General features: G+C 38.8%; 2 protein-coding genes across 3 annotated transcripts; both read left to right on the forward strand.

Moving 5' to 3' along the window:
• The first annotated feature begins 7,800 nt into the window (after positions 1-7,800).
• On the forward strand, positions 7,801-9,698 carry LOC137951958 (transcription factor bHLH35-like). Its single transcript, XM_068798961.1, has 4 exons — positions 7,801-8,212; positions 8,857-9,054; positions 9,161-9,334; positions 9,454-9,698. The coding sequence occupies exons 1-4, from the start codon at positions 7,877-7,879 to the stop codon at positions 9,547-9,549; spliced, it is 804 nt and encodes a 267-aa protein (XP_068655062.1). The 5' UTR covers positions 7,801-7,876; the 3' UTR covers positions 9,550-9,698.
• Positions 9,699-11,485: 1,787 nt separating this feature from the next.
• Positions 11,486-17,463, forward strand: LOC137951884 (probable beta-1,4-xylosyltransferase IRX9H). 2 transcript variants are annotated; one of them, XM_068798854.1, is made up of 3 exons: positions 11,486-12,852; positions 13,794-14,043; positions 16,985-17,463. In XM_068798854.1, exons 1-3 carry the CDS (start codon positions 12,044-12,046, stop codon positions 17,156-17,158), a joined length of 1,233 nt encoding a protein of 410 aa, XP_068654955.1. In that variant the 5' UTR covers positions 11,486-12,043; the 3' UTR covers positions 17,159-17,463. The 2 variants fall into 2 exon arrangements, with proteins under 2 accessions (XP_068654955.1, XP_068654956.1); XM_068798855.1 differs by lacking the exon at positions 16,985-17,463 and adding an exon at positions 14,772-14,827.
• The last annotated feature ends 46 nt before the right edge of the window (positions 17,464-17,509 follow it).

A 17,509-nucleotide genomic window follows, 5' to 3' on the forward strand; every position in this document is an offset into this window, starting at 1 on the left:
AACCTTTCACGGACCTGTGTATAGGGGAAGATGGCAATAGGATTGCTTCTTCTAGTCATAGACAGCTTACTGAAACTAGAATAATGGTAGCCTCTTCCAGTTTCCGTCCTCTAAGCCTTTCTTTTTTCTTTCTGTAACACAAGGCCTATATGATTCCATTTTTTGCTCCCACCAAGGCATCCTGTTTGCTGCAAAGGTTTGTTTTGCAGAGAGGTTTTTTAGTTCCCCCCCTTTTTTCATGGTTCGTTTCATCAAATTAACCATGTTCTTCACCCCATTGTTAGATAACCTTAACAGCTATGTAAGGTTTTTCTGGGGGCTTTAATTTAAGGGAACTTCTTTAACCCCTCGTTTATTCCCTTCAGAATTTAACAGAGAAACAAGATGGACAGGCCTTGTGTCAGAAAATTGGTGTAATAGTTTTTCCTTCCTTTTTAGGTCTCAGACATGTGAGATTTTCCATGGAAGTCGTAAGCCAGAGTGTGTTGATGTTTGGAAGTGAATGTATTATGGTTCGAGAGCTTATCAAGATGTTTATTTCTATTCATATTTTAACACTTGGGTCAGAATTATTAGTATGGAACAGCTTTTCTCTGGGTCCCTACTCCAAGATGATGATCTTGACCAACTCCTCTCTCTCTCTCTCTTTCTCTCTCTCAGACGCATTCACTCAAAATAGTTTCCCCCCTTTTGCTATTGCTGTGCAAAGAATATAAACGCTAATGGTTGAAATTAAACTTGACAGCATTAACACAACTCTGGGCAAAAGTCTGTTAGTAGGAGTGTCCTACATTTACAGACTCAAAGTTGGAGCAGCAGACCCAGTTCTGTCATCTTTCTCCTTGCCAAGAACAGTTCTTGCCCTTCGACATGATCAGAAGAAAACAAACTCAAACTAGAATACAGTGTTAGAGACAGATGACTTGTGAATTTCCCAGTAAAAAATCCCCATATTGGGTCATGTTACCCACTCTCTGGATATAAAGAAAGCTACAATATAAGGTTACCAAACAAAAGGCAGTCCATTTTAAGCTGCAAAGCTTCAAATCCTTTCTCTTCACTTTTTTTCTAGTGAACCCAGAAGGGACAAGAGAAGGACAGCTTTTGCCTAGAGACGACCAGCCCAAACCTAAGTCAATATGGTCTGAAAGAAGAGAAGGGATTCCTTGCATTCAGGGGAAGAGGTTGTTTTCTACTGGAGATGGAGACTTGAGGGATAAAGTTCGTAAAGTCTTCTGTTTCAATGAAGAATAGCTGAATGTGAACGTGCAAAGTGGGGATGTCAAAGTATTGTCCAGCCTTCTTTGTTGACTCCTGTAGAATGGAAAGAAATTCTGGAGTTTACTGGTCGGTGGTGGCGATGTCATGGATTATTGATCACCTGAAACATGGGAAGGAATGCAGGAAAGAGAGACCACCCTTCGTTTGGTTGAAGACAGCGAGAGAGGAAAAAGAATAATAAAGTTAACGCTTCTTCTGTGTAAAACGTGGTGTATATATATAAGAAAATGTGTCGCTTAAGCTTGATTAGAGTCAATTTTGTATACGAGTGTCCCTGATTGAGATCTCAAAATCTTTTTTATGTCTAATTAGGCGAACGATCCCTCTATATTCTGGTTGAACCATCTAATTATATTTGTTAGTCTCCCTTAGTTTTGAATTCTCCCTAAACTTAGAGAGAGAAAGAGAGGGGGAGAAGGAGAGAGAGGGAGAGAGAGGCTCTTAGTGCCCTCAGGGGTTACCAAGTTAAGAAAAGAGAGAAAAGTGTAGAGGGTGTTTGGGCCTAGGGATGAATTCCCGAGCTCTGAGTAGATAGAGGAGGACATTTAAGATAAAGAAAATATGAGAAATGGTGATTAATGCTCCTATGGCCCTAGAAGGGGGTGAACACTTGCAACTTATACAACTCACCCTTTCACAGTTACAACTTATCAAAGAATTTCAATAGCCAACTTGGCACTCTATCCTACCAAGGATTTATAACAAATCCTCATCCACAATAACTTTTCTCAACAAAATGAGATGAGGGGAGGTCTTGCCTACACAAGGCTTGACCAAATATCTTCAAGGGTTACTTGTTTGCACTTATGTATCCATTCTATGCCTAATTAAACAAATTTCAACGTTACAAGCACAAGTAAAGCATAATACTCATACTATGTGGGAGTAGCTTCATAAGTCCTTAATTAATTTGATATCAAAAGTCAAGGCCTAAAATAGCTTTTGGATTGGCTTTCAAATCAAGGGCACACTCAGAGCAACTTTATATAAAGATCAATTTCAAAATTCTAGCCCACAAATAATAATCTGAACTTTGTAATTGATTTCGAAACCAGAGTTTATTGCCTAATTACTATCAATTGATTTCAAAGCAAATGCATATAGGTGATTGGATTCCTAAAATTTAGTCCCAAATCTTCAACACTATGCATAAACAACTAAAAATCCTTTTGCAAGAAAAAATAATATGATTTTAAAGTAAAGGTGTAGTGATTCTAGAAAGGAACACCTTTAATATTTTCATAAAATGTTTAATGAAAATTATTAAAAATACTTAAAATTGTATTCATGAGTTGCAAGTATGGAGAACTCAAAGTAAGAGGATTTTTCATCTTCTAGTTCTTTAAGGTTTAAACCCATGGCGGGTTTATGACTTGATTAAAGTATGGAGCTTGAACATTAGTGGCTCTACAATGTCGATTGTGGGTGAGTTCTCACAGATAGAAACTCAAAAGTGATTAGTTGATTTAGCATAGTTATTGCAAGAAGAATAGAATTACCTATGCTTGTTGTTGTCGTTGGTTTAGGTATGCCTGATTTCTTTGGATATATTTCTTTGGAGTTTGAAGGTGTTTTATAAAAAAAAACACTGAACGAATTGGTTGGTTTCTAGAGTTGGTCACCCATAGATGTCGTTGTAAATGTGAGACTTTAGAATGCAGCACCTGTAATGAATGATGTGAGTGGCTCTCTAGATAGTACAACTCACCTCACTTACATGAGAAAGATAAAACATTATCGAACAATTTATGGACTTTGCGATTTGACTAATGGATAACATATTTAAGAGAAACTTTGGAATAATAATACAAACTAAGGTGACATGAAGGACTATGGAACTCATGTATGCATTCCTTGAACTGAGGATATGGATCTATTAGCCAAGGTGACATGCTTAACAGTAGAGACTCTTTTCACTTTGAGAATAAAGATGATGTTTCTTACATGTGAGTAGTAGCACCTAAGTTAAGAACCTAAGTAGATGAATCACGCACATGCAAATCAGACATACCTGAGCTAGCCAATGTGGTTGTAGGACTAGAAGTCTGAGTCACATATGTTAAGGTAGAAGCATCAGTTGACTATGTCATATGTTGAACTAGTTGTTGCATCTCACTAGATGCTCCTAGTACAATGTTCATTGTGGGCTCAATAGATGTATCTACATTCTCATGAATAAGTCAATTTGTCCATAGGCTTTCCAAACTTGGCTTGGCACTTATCAAAAAAGTGGTTGAACCATCCATAATGGATATTTTTTTGTCCAACGTACTTGCTCTTCCACCTCTAACTCTAGATAGTTATGAGGATCCCATAGTATTAAGGGCAGTAAAACTCCACTATATGTTGTGGATAGAGACTGAGGTTAGAAATTTGGCCCTAACAACGTCAAATTCTAGTCCTAAGCCATCCAGTAATTTTGGGATATGTACTTGTCCATTTTGTTTTCTATATTCCTCTAATCAGTAGTGAAGGGATGAAAAACATTGATCTCCTACAATATGTCAATCAACTTGTTGTTGTATTCTATGACAGATCTCTGACTTCTCTTGAAGCTAAACATCTTGGCATATAACTCATATACCCATGACAAGTTACTCTCTTGAGCATAAGTGAATTCTAACAATACCCACATCTCATTTGATATGTCACAACTCATAGTTTAATTTCTTGTCTATGAATCAATGATGTTAATTAGTCAAGACATCACCTGACTATCCTTGACTTCCCAGTCATAATTCAGTGGGATAGGAGGGTATTCCCTAATGAATTTAGATTTTATTTTGGCCTTCACTACATCCAAAATCAACTTTGACCAACTTAGATAGTTTTGGCCAGTTAATCTTTCAAAAGGAATTTGAATTGTATCCTTTCCCTAAGAACTTCAAATTCCTTGGAAGGAGTAATGATTTCGCCAGAATCAACGAGAAGTATCGCCCAAAAATCATAATCAAGCAAACAAAGCTTCAATCACAAGACATGTGCTTGGGGAAGGTGAGCCCCACTTCTAAGAAATTAAGGTTTATGTGTACATGTATGCAAAAAAAAACCAAATTCAATCCAATAATCAACCAATTTGTATGATTTTGACCAACAAATATTGCAAATCAACCAAAATTAGGGCTGACATCACCTTAACAGTGGATTATGCACCCAGAAAAGCCCAGTATTGAGTTGCACACTAGGACTTGGTAGCATTAGACTACACTTAAATGCAGTAGAAGCCAACATACCTAGGGCTCTGGAAAAAAGAATGAGAAAAGACTCATTTTTCTTAACCAGTCAAGTACAAAACTTAAAAACCCCATTTTTTAATTCGTAGGCTTCAATGAAGGAAAAAATATGGAAGAAGAAGAAAAAAAAGTACTATTGAAGATTATAGAGAGAGTGGGTGAGAAAGAGAAGAAAGAAAGAGAGAAGGAGAAAAGATAGTCTGAATTGCTCTCTTTAGGGGTTGTACTCGACCCCCATCTTCTTTTATTTACTGAAGATAGAAATAATTATAAATATGCCTCTCTTTTCCAACCAGCAGCCAATGGCTTTGTGGGACATCTCATATTAAATTTTAACCTCTTCCTCCATTTCCGTTTTGCTGTCTTTCTGTTTTTATCCCCTTTTTGTTGTTGTCTCGGACAGATGAGCAACAGACCCATCAGATTGTCCAGATCAATAACTCAGATACTTGTTTAAAGTTTCCATAGTTATGATCGCTAGAGGTGGTGAGGTGAGCTACAGAAACGACATTTTCAGGTCACCAGAAGTAGTGAATTCCTCTAAACAGATCTTTGCAGATCTCAAATGGTGTACAGAAACGGCATTTTCAGGTCACTGGAAGCAGTGAATAAGACACGTCTCCTCTACGTGAATGCTTCATTTTCCGACGTTGGAAGTGTGTGGAGGAGACTAAGCCATGCTTCTCCTTCGTTTTGATCAACGAATTATAAGTTTTAATGCGGAGAAACAGAAGTGTTGATCAGTCCTCATTTAATTCTTTGAATTTTAAGTTGCACTCTTTCTTTCTCCAACCTATGCTAAAGTATCTTTTCCCTGTCAAGTACGACGTCTTGATTCACGAAGATGAAAGCATTTAACGTGCTTTAAATATCTTCATCTACCGTGATCCTGTTTGAGTCAATCGTGGTTGTCTCCGTGAAATTAATTGTCTATGTCTCTTGGAGAGATTTTGGGACATTGCAGAATATAATTGTTTCAGTAAAACCCCACCACCTGAATCAGCTCATTTCTTTTGGAAGGAACATTGCCCACTAAACCTCTTTCGGAGAGATTTGGGATTGTAAAATAAAATAAATCAATCACAATTCTAAAAGTAATCTACTACAAAAAATTATAAGAAGTAGAGAAGTTTCAAAAAAAATCAAGAAGTTGACTTAGCTATTTTTCCTATGATTAGAGCTCATCTATTTGAATTTTTTTTTGGCACAATTTTGAAGTTCACATATTGCCATAGCAGCCACAACCCTCTTCAAGTGCTCTATGATCTGAAAAATCATCTAGGGAAAAAGTTCTCAATATTCAAAGCCGCATTCCCTCTTAATTTAAAAAAGCTAAGTACTTCTAACTTTTATTTTGAAATCACTTAGGGGGGTTAGTCCAAAATGAAGTGAGATAAATTACTCCTGCATTACTTAGTTCATTAGATTAAGGGGTTAGTGTACAATGAATTACACTTCAAGTGAATTATGTCAATTCATTCGCTCGGGCAAAAAACAGGGAATTTGGATTCAGACCTGTTTTGCGAATCAAACACCTGAAGCGTGGGACGCACGTTGCTCCTCCCCCCCTTCCCCCCCCAGTCGGCCTTCCTCCCTCTCGGCCTCCCTCTCCTTTCCCTCTCGACCTCCGTCGCAAAGTACGCTCGGCTTCCCGACTTCTCTTCTCTCTCAGCCTCCCGCTCGGCGTGCCGTCGAAGCGCCGCCTCCGTCGCCATTGCCCGCTGGCCCGCCGTAGTCTCCCGCCACTGAGGAAGAAGACGCACCGCCGTGAGGAAGACGATGTTTTAATTTTTTCTAAGTTAGGAAAAATTAAACCATCGTCATAAAAATAAGTCTGATCCTTATGATACTTGACTACTCCATTGTGACTAGTGCCTCCAAACTTAAGTCTACCGCAAATTTTGAAGTTCATAGATGTTATTTTAAGAGTTTGATTAATAGGGTGTTGGTTATCTTGGAGGTAAATCAACGTGATCAACTAGTTATACAGCCTTAGAATTTGAAATTATTTCTAACAAAAATTGCAATTAGATTTATGAAATTTGGTTCAAAATTAAAAATTGGCAATCAGGTTGTTTGCATATGACCATGACACAAGTAGAATTTCAAGTTAGGCAAACATAAGCTGATATTACCACTTGTCCATGCCTTAGTGATTTGCATTGTTTGCAAATTACATTAGTTGAATTTTAAGTTATGGAAAAAATGACATGAGAGAACTATTTGGTACGATTGAATTTGCAGGGTGAATTATTAATTGAAGGGAAGGAGCTTTTTGCAGAGCAATGGAGGAGAGGAGTTGGAGTCGTTGTGGTAGGGGAAGAACCGTGGTTGGCTTGAATAGTGAGGGGGTTGAAGAAAAGAGAGGTACCTGAGGCTTCTAAGGTGTGCAACCTGGTTTTTCAAATATATCTTTTTTTTCTGAATCTTTCATTGATAGGAGCTCAAAGGTTTGCTAACTATGTCATTGTTGTAGTGATGTAAAACAACTCTGTTTAGAGTTTTTTTAATCTATGATAATGTCATAGAGAGACATATACTGATTACTTTCACGTTTCAAAAGATCTCTTTGTTGGCTTGAGAGTCTCGTTAAGATAACATTTTGGTGTTTGGGATTCTCTGTTTGCCAATTTAGAGCAGCTCCAACAAAGTTGATCTATCGAGGAGAGTTGTCAGGGTTTCTGGTGGTTGGTTTTTTTTTTTTTTTATCTTCCAAACATGTTTGGTCTAGCAAGGTCAAAGTCTTCAAGGGAAGATGTTCTTTGTATTGTTGGAGGACGAAGAATCGAACATGAAGATGCCCAAGGAGGAGAGTAATGGTGGTCTCTAACATGGAGTTGAAGGTGAAGGAGTGTCAAGATTAGATAAGGGGTGTAAGACATAGTATTCAAACTTGCTTGACACTTCTCCAAGAAGGCCAACTTTGGAGTTGTGAGCTTCATTTCTATCTTGGAGAAGGTTATTTGGTAATTTTGCCTTTTTGCTTCTTATAAGAGACGCAAATGAAAGTGAATTTTATCTTCACTCTCTAATTTCACTTTCACTCGCACTCTCCTTCGTACTTTCCCACTCTCTTTCTATACTTGTCATTACTCGAACTAACACAAAAAAACGTGACATTATTTAATGTACCTACACACGCGGTTGCACCGTTGACAAGACTCCCTCGATTCAGCGTCTGTGAAATCTCCTTCGTGTGGACCCCTAAAGATGTTGTCAACTAATGAACCGTTACGATTTTGCCCCGCATTCTTCCTAACTGTCCATTTATTTGTTGCCTCTCTCTCTCTCTCTCTGCTCTGTGTGCGACCTCAATCTGAGCAGTGGCGAGTTTCTTTCGGCTTTTGGGAAGTTGAGAGGAAATGGCGTTCGAGCATCTGAGCTTCTGGTCGCCGGAGATCACCGATGCGGGAACAGATTCCCGGCCGTTTTCTGCTCATACTTCGCCTCTGTTTTCTCCGATTCAGTGCGAGTATGAGTCGTTTTTGGAAGCTTTTCAGATGGAAATTGGGGCAATAGAGCCATCTGAGCCGGTGGTGGACAACAGAAAGGAGAACGATGAGGAAAATGAGGGAGGACTTGAGGAGGGGAATCTTGGAAATGCTGGATGTAAGAATTTGCTCTCCGAGAGAAATCGCAGACGGCGGTTGAATCAGCAGCTCCTCGCCCTAAGGTCTCTCGTTCCTTCCATTTCTAAGGTATGCAATCTTCAGGTTTTTATTTTTTCATCCGTTTGGCGTGGAAACCAAGTGTCGAAATGAACCCTTTTTCCTTGATACGTAACTGAAAAGGCCCCTTTTTTTTTTTGCCAGAAAATCTGCGGAAATGAACATAAATGAAGGAAAATAAGATTCGAGAACTTCTATTCTCGATGTGGTGGAGATCGACTCACTCGCGAGTCCTGATATTCCATGAAATTAGATCGTTTGCGAGAAATTTTAGAAACTTGTATTTGAATCATTGACAGAAAACTCGACAGAGAGTGATAAAATTTAGAATCCTTTTCTATACCGTGTTTTTGGGTGTCACCCTCTCCTCTCCCTTCTCCTCTAAACACTCTAGAGAGAGAGAGAGAGAGTCTATTATACTGTTATTTTCAGTAAAAAGAACAAGAAGATGAACCTAAGGGGTGGCGACGATGACTTTTTTATTTAATGTTGTTTAAGAACTCTAAATTTTGACAGATGCAACTACTAAACTGTTTATTGTATTTAAGAATTTGTAATGATTTGTTACAGATTTTCTGATTCTCATTCACTAGCTTGTAAGGCTAATCTAAAGATGAGATAATTTCACGAGCATTGCTAAGTAAAGCGCACTCATCGGAGATTTTATTTTGCAGATGGACAAACGATCGATACTAATGGACGCAGCCGCCTATCTGCAGAACCTCCACCAAGAGATCGACCAGCTCAAAAGGGAATTGTCGGCACAAGAAGCTCCGGAGCTCTCTTCCACCAGCTCGGAAGCAATTGTGCAATCCCCGGAGGAAAGTTCGCCGGTACAGGAGGCTTCCTCCAACCAGCATCAGATTTTTGAAGTAATCCAAACCCGTCTCTTTTGCAAGAGTGTCAGATAATTGAGTACTGAAGAAGCTGTACACGAGCTTATTCTGATTCTTTGCTTTTGATTTCTGTCGCGCGCAGCTTGACACAGAAGAACTGGACAACCGGACACTCTCCCTGAAGGTGGCATTCAAGAAAGGCAGAGGCGCACTCTGCCAAGTGCAACGGATGATCGAATCATTGGGAGTGACGACCACTCATATATTGACCCACGAAACGGAAGGGCAGCGAATGCTCACTACCTGTTTCATCCAGGTAAGCCCGTTGAGCAGTCCCCACAATTTTTGGATTGGTTTCCATTGACAGACAGCTCAGGCAGAAGAGAAAGAATATGCTGATGACTGACTAATGCCTATAATTGTACTGATCTACAGTTGAAGAGAAACTCGACATTGACTGGAGAGATGCTGAAGGTGCAGACGACCAGAGCAGCTGTCCGTTTCGGGTTCGAGATCGATTTTGGTGACTGAATTATGTGAATTGCCGACACTTTGATGGCCTTTTATTTCCTCCAATTATGCTCTAAACGAAGCACATGCGTGCTGTCATGTAACGCCAGAATTTTTTTCCTGAACTGTTTCTCAAGTGCTTTCAACTTTCCTGGGTCACTCACTGGAAATATTTTCTTGTGATACTGCAACTATTGGCTTTTCAATGTCCCCCATTGTGTGACTTGAAAGAAAGAAAGCCATTATTTCCCCTTCCTCTCTATAAATGCTCAAGAATCTGAACTCATCTACTAAGAGAAGTTGGCCTTTATTCCTGCATTTTGGTTGTCAGGAAACAGTTGAAGAATGGACCCCTCGTTGCTGTAAACCCTAAACAACTTGAATGCTCTGAGCATAATAAGTTTTGATCCGTTTTACCATTGCGATGATGAAGAAAAAGAGTTTACGATAGGAGATAGTGCTTTGGATAGTGGGAAAACGCCATTCGTAGGGAGAAGCTTTTTTGAGTTCTTGAGTTGACATCAGTTCTTCTCTTTAAACCAGAATAATCACGCGGGCACCTGTGAATGGAACTCGGCAGCTTACATAACTTATATCTGAACTTGCATATGTTCTAAGCTAAAATACCCATCCTTCTTGATTTAAAACTATCTAGTGGACTTCGGCTTTTGTCGAAGAATTTTTAAATTCATGCTTCTGGAAACGACAAGCTGAAAGGTTGGGGCTTCAGTAAAGAAGAATATATGAAAAGGGGATGTCGATGCAAGACAGATCGCATTTGAAATCACTGTTATCGACATTGTTATTATTGTTTATGATACAGAGATCCACTGATCATCTCTTTCTTCCCATCAAGATCTTTCTCCACCTTCTTTTACACGAGGAAAAGCGTGTTTGAATCTTTGGACAAGTAAATGCTTCAAGAAGTTGTGCTTCTGGTTGTAGAAAACAGGTGGGAAAGCCCAAGTTGGATTTCTAGACAGTCCACACAGATGAGTTTCAAAGCAGTATCACATGTCACTTTTACTTTTTAACCAAAGTCTAGGCCAAGTTCTTGTTTGCTACAGCAAACTATGGACGACAGAATCGATCACTCTTCTTACCAGAAACATTTGACCCAAACAAAAAATTCTCCCGCCAAGTCAGATTCCGGACAACTCCTTTCAGGAAGAAGCCATTCAATAAGGGAGTGTGCACAAGAAGGAGAAATTCAAGCAAACTGTAAAATTCAGGGGAAGTGCAGGGCAGTGGAAGTTGAAGGACGCAAAATTTTCCGCAAAGGCCTGAAATTTGTGAGGCAAGACGAGCCAGCAGATTTTTTGAAAAGCTTCGACCAACAATTCACAAATCACCAGTATGGATGCAAAACAAACTAAAAAACATTAATGTACAGATCATCGGCAGTCAAAATGTCTGCCTGCTTCAGCTATGCGGCGTAAGAATGAAGAAGTAAGAAATAGAGACAGGAAGAACACATCAGAATATGTATGGAGAACCTATAATTCCTGTGAATTTATCCTATGACCAACTCGCATAAAGGTCCTAAAAGAAAACCATGTCAATGAAGGGAACTGCCTGATAGTGGTGTTAAAGGAGAGTGGAAGCTGCCTTGGACATGGAATAGGGAAGTAGAGTTAGAGGGAGACTAGGGTGAGGGAGGCAGGTTAGGAGAGGAGTTTGGGAGAGAGTTGGCAGAGGTAGGCTGGCCTAACCCAGGTTGACTCGTAACAGTTTGATGGTTTGCTAGAGGAGCGACGATGTTCAGATTGTCAATGAAGGTAGAACAGGGTCAAATATTAGATGAAGAATGGAGAGAAGAAGGAAGAAGACTTAAGGATGAGAAAAAAATGGGAGAGGAGGAAAATGGGGAGACACCAAAAATAGTGTCAATTTGATTTTGGGATGGTTTTAAATTGAATTGAAAATATTCTGAACTAATTTTGAGTCGAATCACAGTTTGCTTTCACTGGATTTCTCTCAAATTTTATTTGCTTTAAAGAACTGTGAGACACATCAGAGTCTCACAATTCACCGGAAGGGAAAACCGGCGCGCACCGACTACTGAACATCTCCGGATATTCTGCAAAACTGTTGGGGGGTAATTACGTAAGTGTGAGTCTCCCACTCGTTTCGGCGGAGCGGAGATAGAAGCACCCTGGATCTTCGCCGCCATTACATGCTCAAGTTCTACTGAAGAGCGTCACTGAAGCTTCGACTGGAGCGAGCTGGCTGAGTTGTATTTAATATTTTGAGACCAGAAAAGGAAATAGAGTTCGAGATTAAAGTGCTATAATTCTTTTGATTCGCCTGACTTCGTTCCTCGATCGTTTCAATTCGGTTTGATTCCCAATTTGACTCTGATGCTTCATCCTTTGTTGGGCTACAGGCTTCATCCGTTTCTTTGTTGGAATTTGTATTTGACTTCGTGTCTACTTCTTGTTGATCGGGAGAGAAGGCGTAGAATTCGATCCAACCGCGGGCAAGTAACTTTTGGGGGCAATACTTTGGTTCAGTCATGGCGTCGATCCGACGAACTCTGTCTCCTGCTCATCATAACCGTGCTCATGTCAATGGTCTGAATTTTAATTCGTTCTCTTATTCATCTCCCACTTATAAGTCCCTCTCATCCTCATCGAACAGCTCTTCTTCTTCCTCTCCTCTCGCCGCGCTCATCATTGGGTTTAGAAGGTTCTTGATAGGCATCTTCCTCCAGAAGTACGCGAGGAAGGTCTCGCCAGCATGGAGGCGATCTCTGTATCGGTTCGCTCTCTGCTTCTTTCTAGGCCTGTTGTTAGGGTTTACGCCTTTGTCAATTATTGGCGATCTAAGACGTAATGATCTTATCGTTGACATGAAATCTTCTTCGCTCAGTGCTTTAAAGCTTGAGAATCGAATGATGGAGGCCGTGAAACCCGAGGGCGTTGTAGAAGTAGAGCATAAAACTGAGCTACAAGTTGAAAAATTCAATTTCATTCCTAGGAAATTATTAATTGTAGTCACACCGACGTATAACCGGGCTTATCAAGCTTATTACCTCAATCGACTGTGTCAGACACTCAAACTCGTACCACCGCCACTTCTGTGGATTGTGGTAGAGACGAAATCGCAATCATATGAAACTGCCGAGATACTTCGGAAAAGCGGCGTCATGTATAGGCATCTTGTGAGCAAGGAGAATTCCACGGATGCCAAAGATAGAGGAGTACACCAGCGGAATGCAGCCCTCCAGCACATTGAACTCCATAGGTTGGATGGGATCGTGTATTTTGCAGACGATGATAATATTTACTCTCTGGAGCTGTTTGAACAGATGAGGAAAATTAGGTATGTATTTTTCAGCTTTTAATCTTTGCTGATGGTATTATAATCTGTAAGGCTTTTATTGCTGTGTCTTGACATGAGGAAAGTTCTGACTGACTGTCAAATTTTTTTTCTGGCCTCGCTGGACTTTGTTTGTGATTAAAAGAGCAAGTTGTGCAATCAAAGCCATTCCGAGTAAGAAAGTTCTGCCCTTTCCAACAACTTTTCACAGTTGTGCAGGTGGAATTAATTCTGATAATGCTTCCAAACCCGAATCAAAGTCATCAACAACTGTAGCTTATAAGAATGTTAATGCCAACGTCCAGACATCTGAATCTCATTCCGATATATTTCTAGGGGAAACGGTGCAAACCACCCCATAGTGTTTTAGAGTAAAGGTTTGTGTAGCATATTTGGGTCTTGTGTAGTATCAAACAGTCAAAGAGAAAAAGACCCATCATGTTTAAGGGAAAGTCTTGGTTGGATCCTCTTCCAATTTAATTGCTCTCTGCTTTTTCAAACCATATAGTTTTCCTGTCTCCCACTTGATATGCAATTACATGGAATCTTAAGGTTCAACTTATACTTGTCAGTCACTTATCTCTGTAAACGTGTGAAAAACCAGTCAACAACAATGAACTTACAGCTCAGGACTGTGTTTTGCTTAATGTGTGGATCAGTTAACAGGAGAAAATGAAGGATTATTGGGCAAATTGACTCTACAACAATAAGCTAAGAGAAAAATTAACAGGAGCATACTTTTCATTTACAAAAAAAGTCTAAAAAGTTTATGGGATGCTTCAATATTTATCAAGTGTGGCATGTCTTCTGAGAATGTAGCCTTAAGTTTTTATAGAAACATAACCTCTTGCTTTCTTGAAAAGTTATTTTTTATGTTGATTTGCTGCCTGTAACTAGATTTGTCTTTTTTAAATGACTGGAACTAGTTGGTTTGTGTTTTGCAGGCGCTTAGGCACTTGGCCTGTGGCCATGTTAGCTCAAGGCAAAGCCAAGGCAATAGTAGAAGGTCCAGTATGCAATGGAACACAAGTCATTGGATGGCATACAAATGAAAAAAGTAAGAGGCTTCGAAGGTTCCATGTTGATATGTCAGGATTTGCATTCAATAGCTCCATTCTTTGGGACTCAAAGAGGTGGCATCGACCTGTTTCTACTCCCATAAGACAGTTAGACACAGTGAAGGAAGGTTTCCAAGTATGTTTATATCTTTTAGAATTCCAAACCTCCTTTTTACTTTTTATTTTCATTTGTTATTTCTGCTTGAAGGTGAGTTTTAGTTAATCTAGTGTTTCCAGGACCTCTGAAATAATTGCACGGATTCCCAATAACTAATGCACTTATTAGCCAAGAACTTAAAAACAGAGAAGACATAAAAAATTCAGTCAAGTGAAGACAAATGACTACAATACCCTTTATTTAGTTTTTTTTATAAAAATTCTATTCAAGTGCTTTCTCACAAAAACTAGATTTTAGGGTTTAAGGGAAGTAGAGATATTAAAGGAGTTTATAAATGGGAGAGAGAGGTCAATAAACCCTAATTTCTTCCATATTTCTTTCTGCAAATTTCACATGATATCAAAGTAGTTTGGGTCTAGGGTTTGTGAGTTGACCTGATCAACTAGTAGAGATTATGAAATTCTTCCCAGTTTAATTAGTTGCTCTTCTTTTATTTTTTAGTTTTCTCTATTTATTTTCATCAACTTGTGTTCAATTTAGTCTCTCTTTCTCTCTCTATGTGGTAAATCTTTCGCCTTTGAGCATTAAATCATTTCTGGTTCCATGAGAACTACAACAGCAAAGCCAACAAGTGTTCCCTCGGATTAGTGTCCATGACAGATTGGAGTTATAATATTGTAATATTGGTTAGTATCAATGTCATGGTATTTGAGTTCCTTGTTTGAGTAGAAATTGTTGAATTCTAGGGTTTCGTTCTTTAATGAAGGCTGGCTGAAATTGCTGAAGTAAAGAAGGTGAAATGAGAAGAAGAGGTGAAGAAGAGATGAAGAAAATAGGAGAAAATCAGAGTATAGACTTGTAGAGAGAGAAAATAATGTGGATGTTGGAAAGTTAATTTATTTGATAGTTGCAACACCAAATGTTTCTTTTGTTGTGAGTGTTATTAGCCAGTTTTATTCATTTTCTCATTGACAAACACTTGAAGGGATACTAAGTTTTTTAAAGAAACATCCAGGATAGAACTATTGTACAAAAATTATGGCCACTTTAATATTGAAGGATTTGCACATGCAGACTGGGCAGGCTCTCTAGATAATAGAAAGTCTATGTCAGATTTTTGTACAATTGTTGGGCCCAATTTAGTGACTTAGTGTAGTAAGAAAAGAATGTTGACGCAAGATCTATCGCAGAAGCAGAATATCGAGCTATGGCAAAAGCAGTTGAAAATGTTGTGGTAGCAGTCCTTACTTACAGAGTGTCGTGGCTTTTCATCCCGATCTTTCTAGGTTGTTACGATCTTTGGTCGGCCTCACTGATGGAGAAGATCCTGCCGCGTAGTAAAGGCTCATATACAATGGCCAGTCTTGAAGGATGAGTAGACGCTTGAAGGCTATGTTTTACAAGTTGTCTCCGTTGATTTCTCTATTGATTCTCTCACGTGGGGAAGAAATTGTACCTAACGTGCTTCCTACCATTGTGAAGGTAACAAAACGACACTTCTGATCATCTCCTTTAAGTCGGCAAAGTGGAGTTATGTTGTCTGATGTGTAAACAATGTTTTAGATTGATTTGGCACCACCAAAACTAGGTTCAAGCTGTATGTGTAAGCCTTACACCATAATTGGAACAAAAGAAGAGAACGCCTTGGCTACTGTATTACTGTCTATTGGCTTTCCCTTACTGCCCATTTTCATTTCACTCCCCCTTGATTAATTGACCTTAGTCTATAATTTAGTGGCTGATTTTCTTGTTAAATTTACTGGTCAATTTTTTGGTCAACTTTTTTATGTTCGGTTTGATGGTTATATTTTGTGATTCTACTGTTATGTCTCATATTGTTGTATGATTTCTATTAATCATGTTTCATGTAGTCCTATTGATGTGGATCCTCTCATAATTTTTCTTTTTACTCTTTGAATATTATCTTTGCTTATCTCGCCTTCCATCTCAAACTATGAAGAGAACTCTCTATTGGCTGGGTATATGGAGTGACTTTGGCCTAAGTGGGTGGGTGATTCTCTAGTGCTCTTAACGGTGGTTTCATACTCTTGTTCTTTTATGAGTTTTCTATTGTCATCCTTGAGTGACTGTTTTTCTACTACCGTTGGTTGTGGCTCCACTTTTACTCTAATTGACCCAATTTGGGTTGTCTCAGCTTGAAAAAGTATATGCGGCTGAAATTGTTCCCACATAACCTAATTCAAGTTCTTAATATTTAGTGATTGTTGTCACAATTTTCTGTTCAAAATCATAAATTGCAGTCACTATTTCAGATTACCTATTTGTGTCAACCGTATGTTTCTACTTTTTTCTTATGTCCTACCCCCCCGGTTAGAGTTGTAAGAGTCATTCTCTTCATTGCTTTCTTCTATGTGTTTTATCTGATCAGATGTCTTGAATTAGTGGGTTATTCAGGGGAAGATGAAATTTTTTTAATGTATTTTATGTACAAGTTGGGGGATCAGTGGCGTAACTCTCCATCTTTGAGAGGGAGAGAGTATAAGATTATAATACTGATGAAGTTAAGTCAAAGAACTATCATACAAGTGCAAGTTCAAGCACCAAAGCGACATAGCTATGACAACCGCAAATTTTGAAAACGAATTTGGTGTATTTTTTTCTTATGCTTAGAATGGGGAACTACGTGAGAAATATTTAATAAGAAGATGAAATTATACCCTCTAATTTGAGGGGATGTGTTAGAAGTTATAATTTTAAGTTTACATAGTTTTCTTTACTTCAAAGTAAAATGCTTTCTTGTGCAAAATAGATTCTGAGGGACTTTGTTGTAATTTTTAATATTTTTTTACATTATAAATAGGGAAAGAGGTCAGTAAACTCGAATCTCTCCCACACTTCTATTTGCAACAAGCTAACTTATTTGCTTGTTTCCACTACTTTCCATGATGAGAAATGTCTTGCTATACATTAAAACTAGCTGCTATTTTTAATTTTGTAGGAGACCACATTTATAGAGCAGATAGTTGAAGATGAAAGTCAGATGGAAGCTATACTGAGTGGTTGTTCAAGAATCTTTAACTGGCATCTCCACATGGAAGTTCATGGTTTCATTTACCCTAGAGGCTGGCTACTTGCAAAGAACCTTCAAGTTATTATACCCCTTAAGCAGTGATTTGGCCGGATGAGGTTCTTGAGATTGACAGGTCTGCTTTTCTGCATGCATTGCTTTGCCTCAAAATTGCCACCCGGTACCTAAAATGATATCCTGTACTGCATCTTGCTCTGCTTAGAAATCTGGCGTGACTCGGATAACTGAAAGAGGTATACTTGACATTGTTATTGCTGATTCCTACAAAGAGGGAGTAGAACCGTAGCAAATATCTATCCTGCTCGGTTCTCTTTCGACCACTCTTCAATTTTCTGGAGGGCAAATCAATTTTGTTTTTTTATATGATGTCTAGAAGTTGTATAAAGAAGTACAATGTACATTGTTCCTTTTTTTTTTTTTTTTTTTTGTGAACAT

The sequence above is a fragment of the Aristolochia californica genome, unplaced genomic scaffold, assembly GCF_029961685.1.
Source record: "Aristolochia californica isolate CCGP_79_NKW_82.1479 unplaced genomic scaffold, dmAriCali1.0.hap1 SCAF_15, whole genome shotgun sequence".
Classification (NCBI taxonomy): domain Eukaryota; kingdom Viridiplantae; phylum Streptophyta; class Magnoliopsida; order Piperales; family Aristolochiaceae; genus Aristolochia; species Aristolochia californica.

Excerpts from the sequence above, each read along its gene's own strand:
- LOC137951958 (XM_068798961.1), top strand. The coding sequence starts at position 7,877 with ATGGCGTTCGAGCATCTGAGCTTCTGGTCGCCGGAGATCACCGATGCG. Across the intron at positions 9,055-9,160 it reads ACCAGCATCAGATTTTTGAA|CTTGACACAGAAGAACTGGA; the intron begins GTAATCCAAACC and ends TGTCGCGCGCAG. Across the intron at positions 9,335-9,453 it reads TCACTACCTGTTTCATCCAG|TTGAAGAGAAACTCGACATT; the intron begins GTAAGCCCGTTG and ends ACTGATCTACAG.
- LOC137951884 (XM_068798854.1), top strand. The coding sequence starts at position 12,044 with ATGGCGTCGATCCGACGAACTCTGTCTCCTGCTCATCATAACCGTGCT. Across the intron at positions 12,853-13,793 it reads GAACAGATGAGGAAAATTAG|GCGCTTAGGCACTTGGCCTG; the intron begins GTATGTATTTTT and ends TGTGTTTTGCAG. Across the intron at positions 14,044-16,984 it reads CAGTGAAGGAAGGTTTCCAA|GAGACCACATTTATAGAGCA; the intron begins GTATGTTTATAT and ends TTAATTTTGTAG.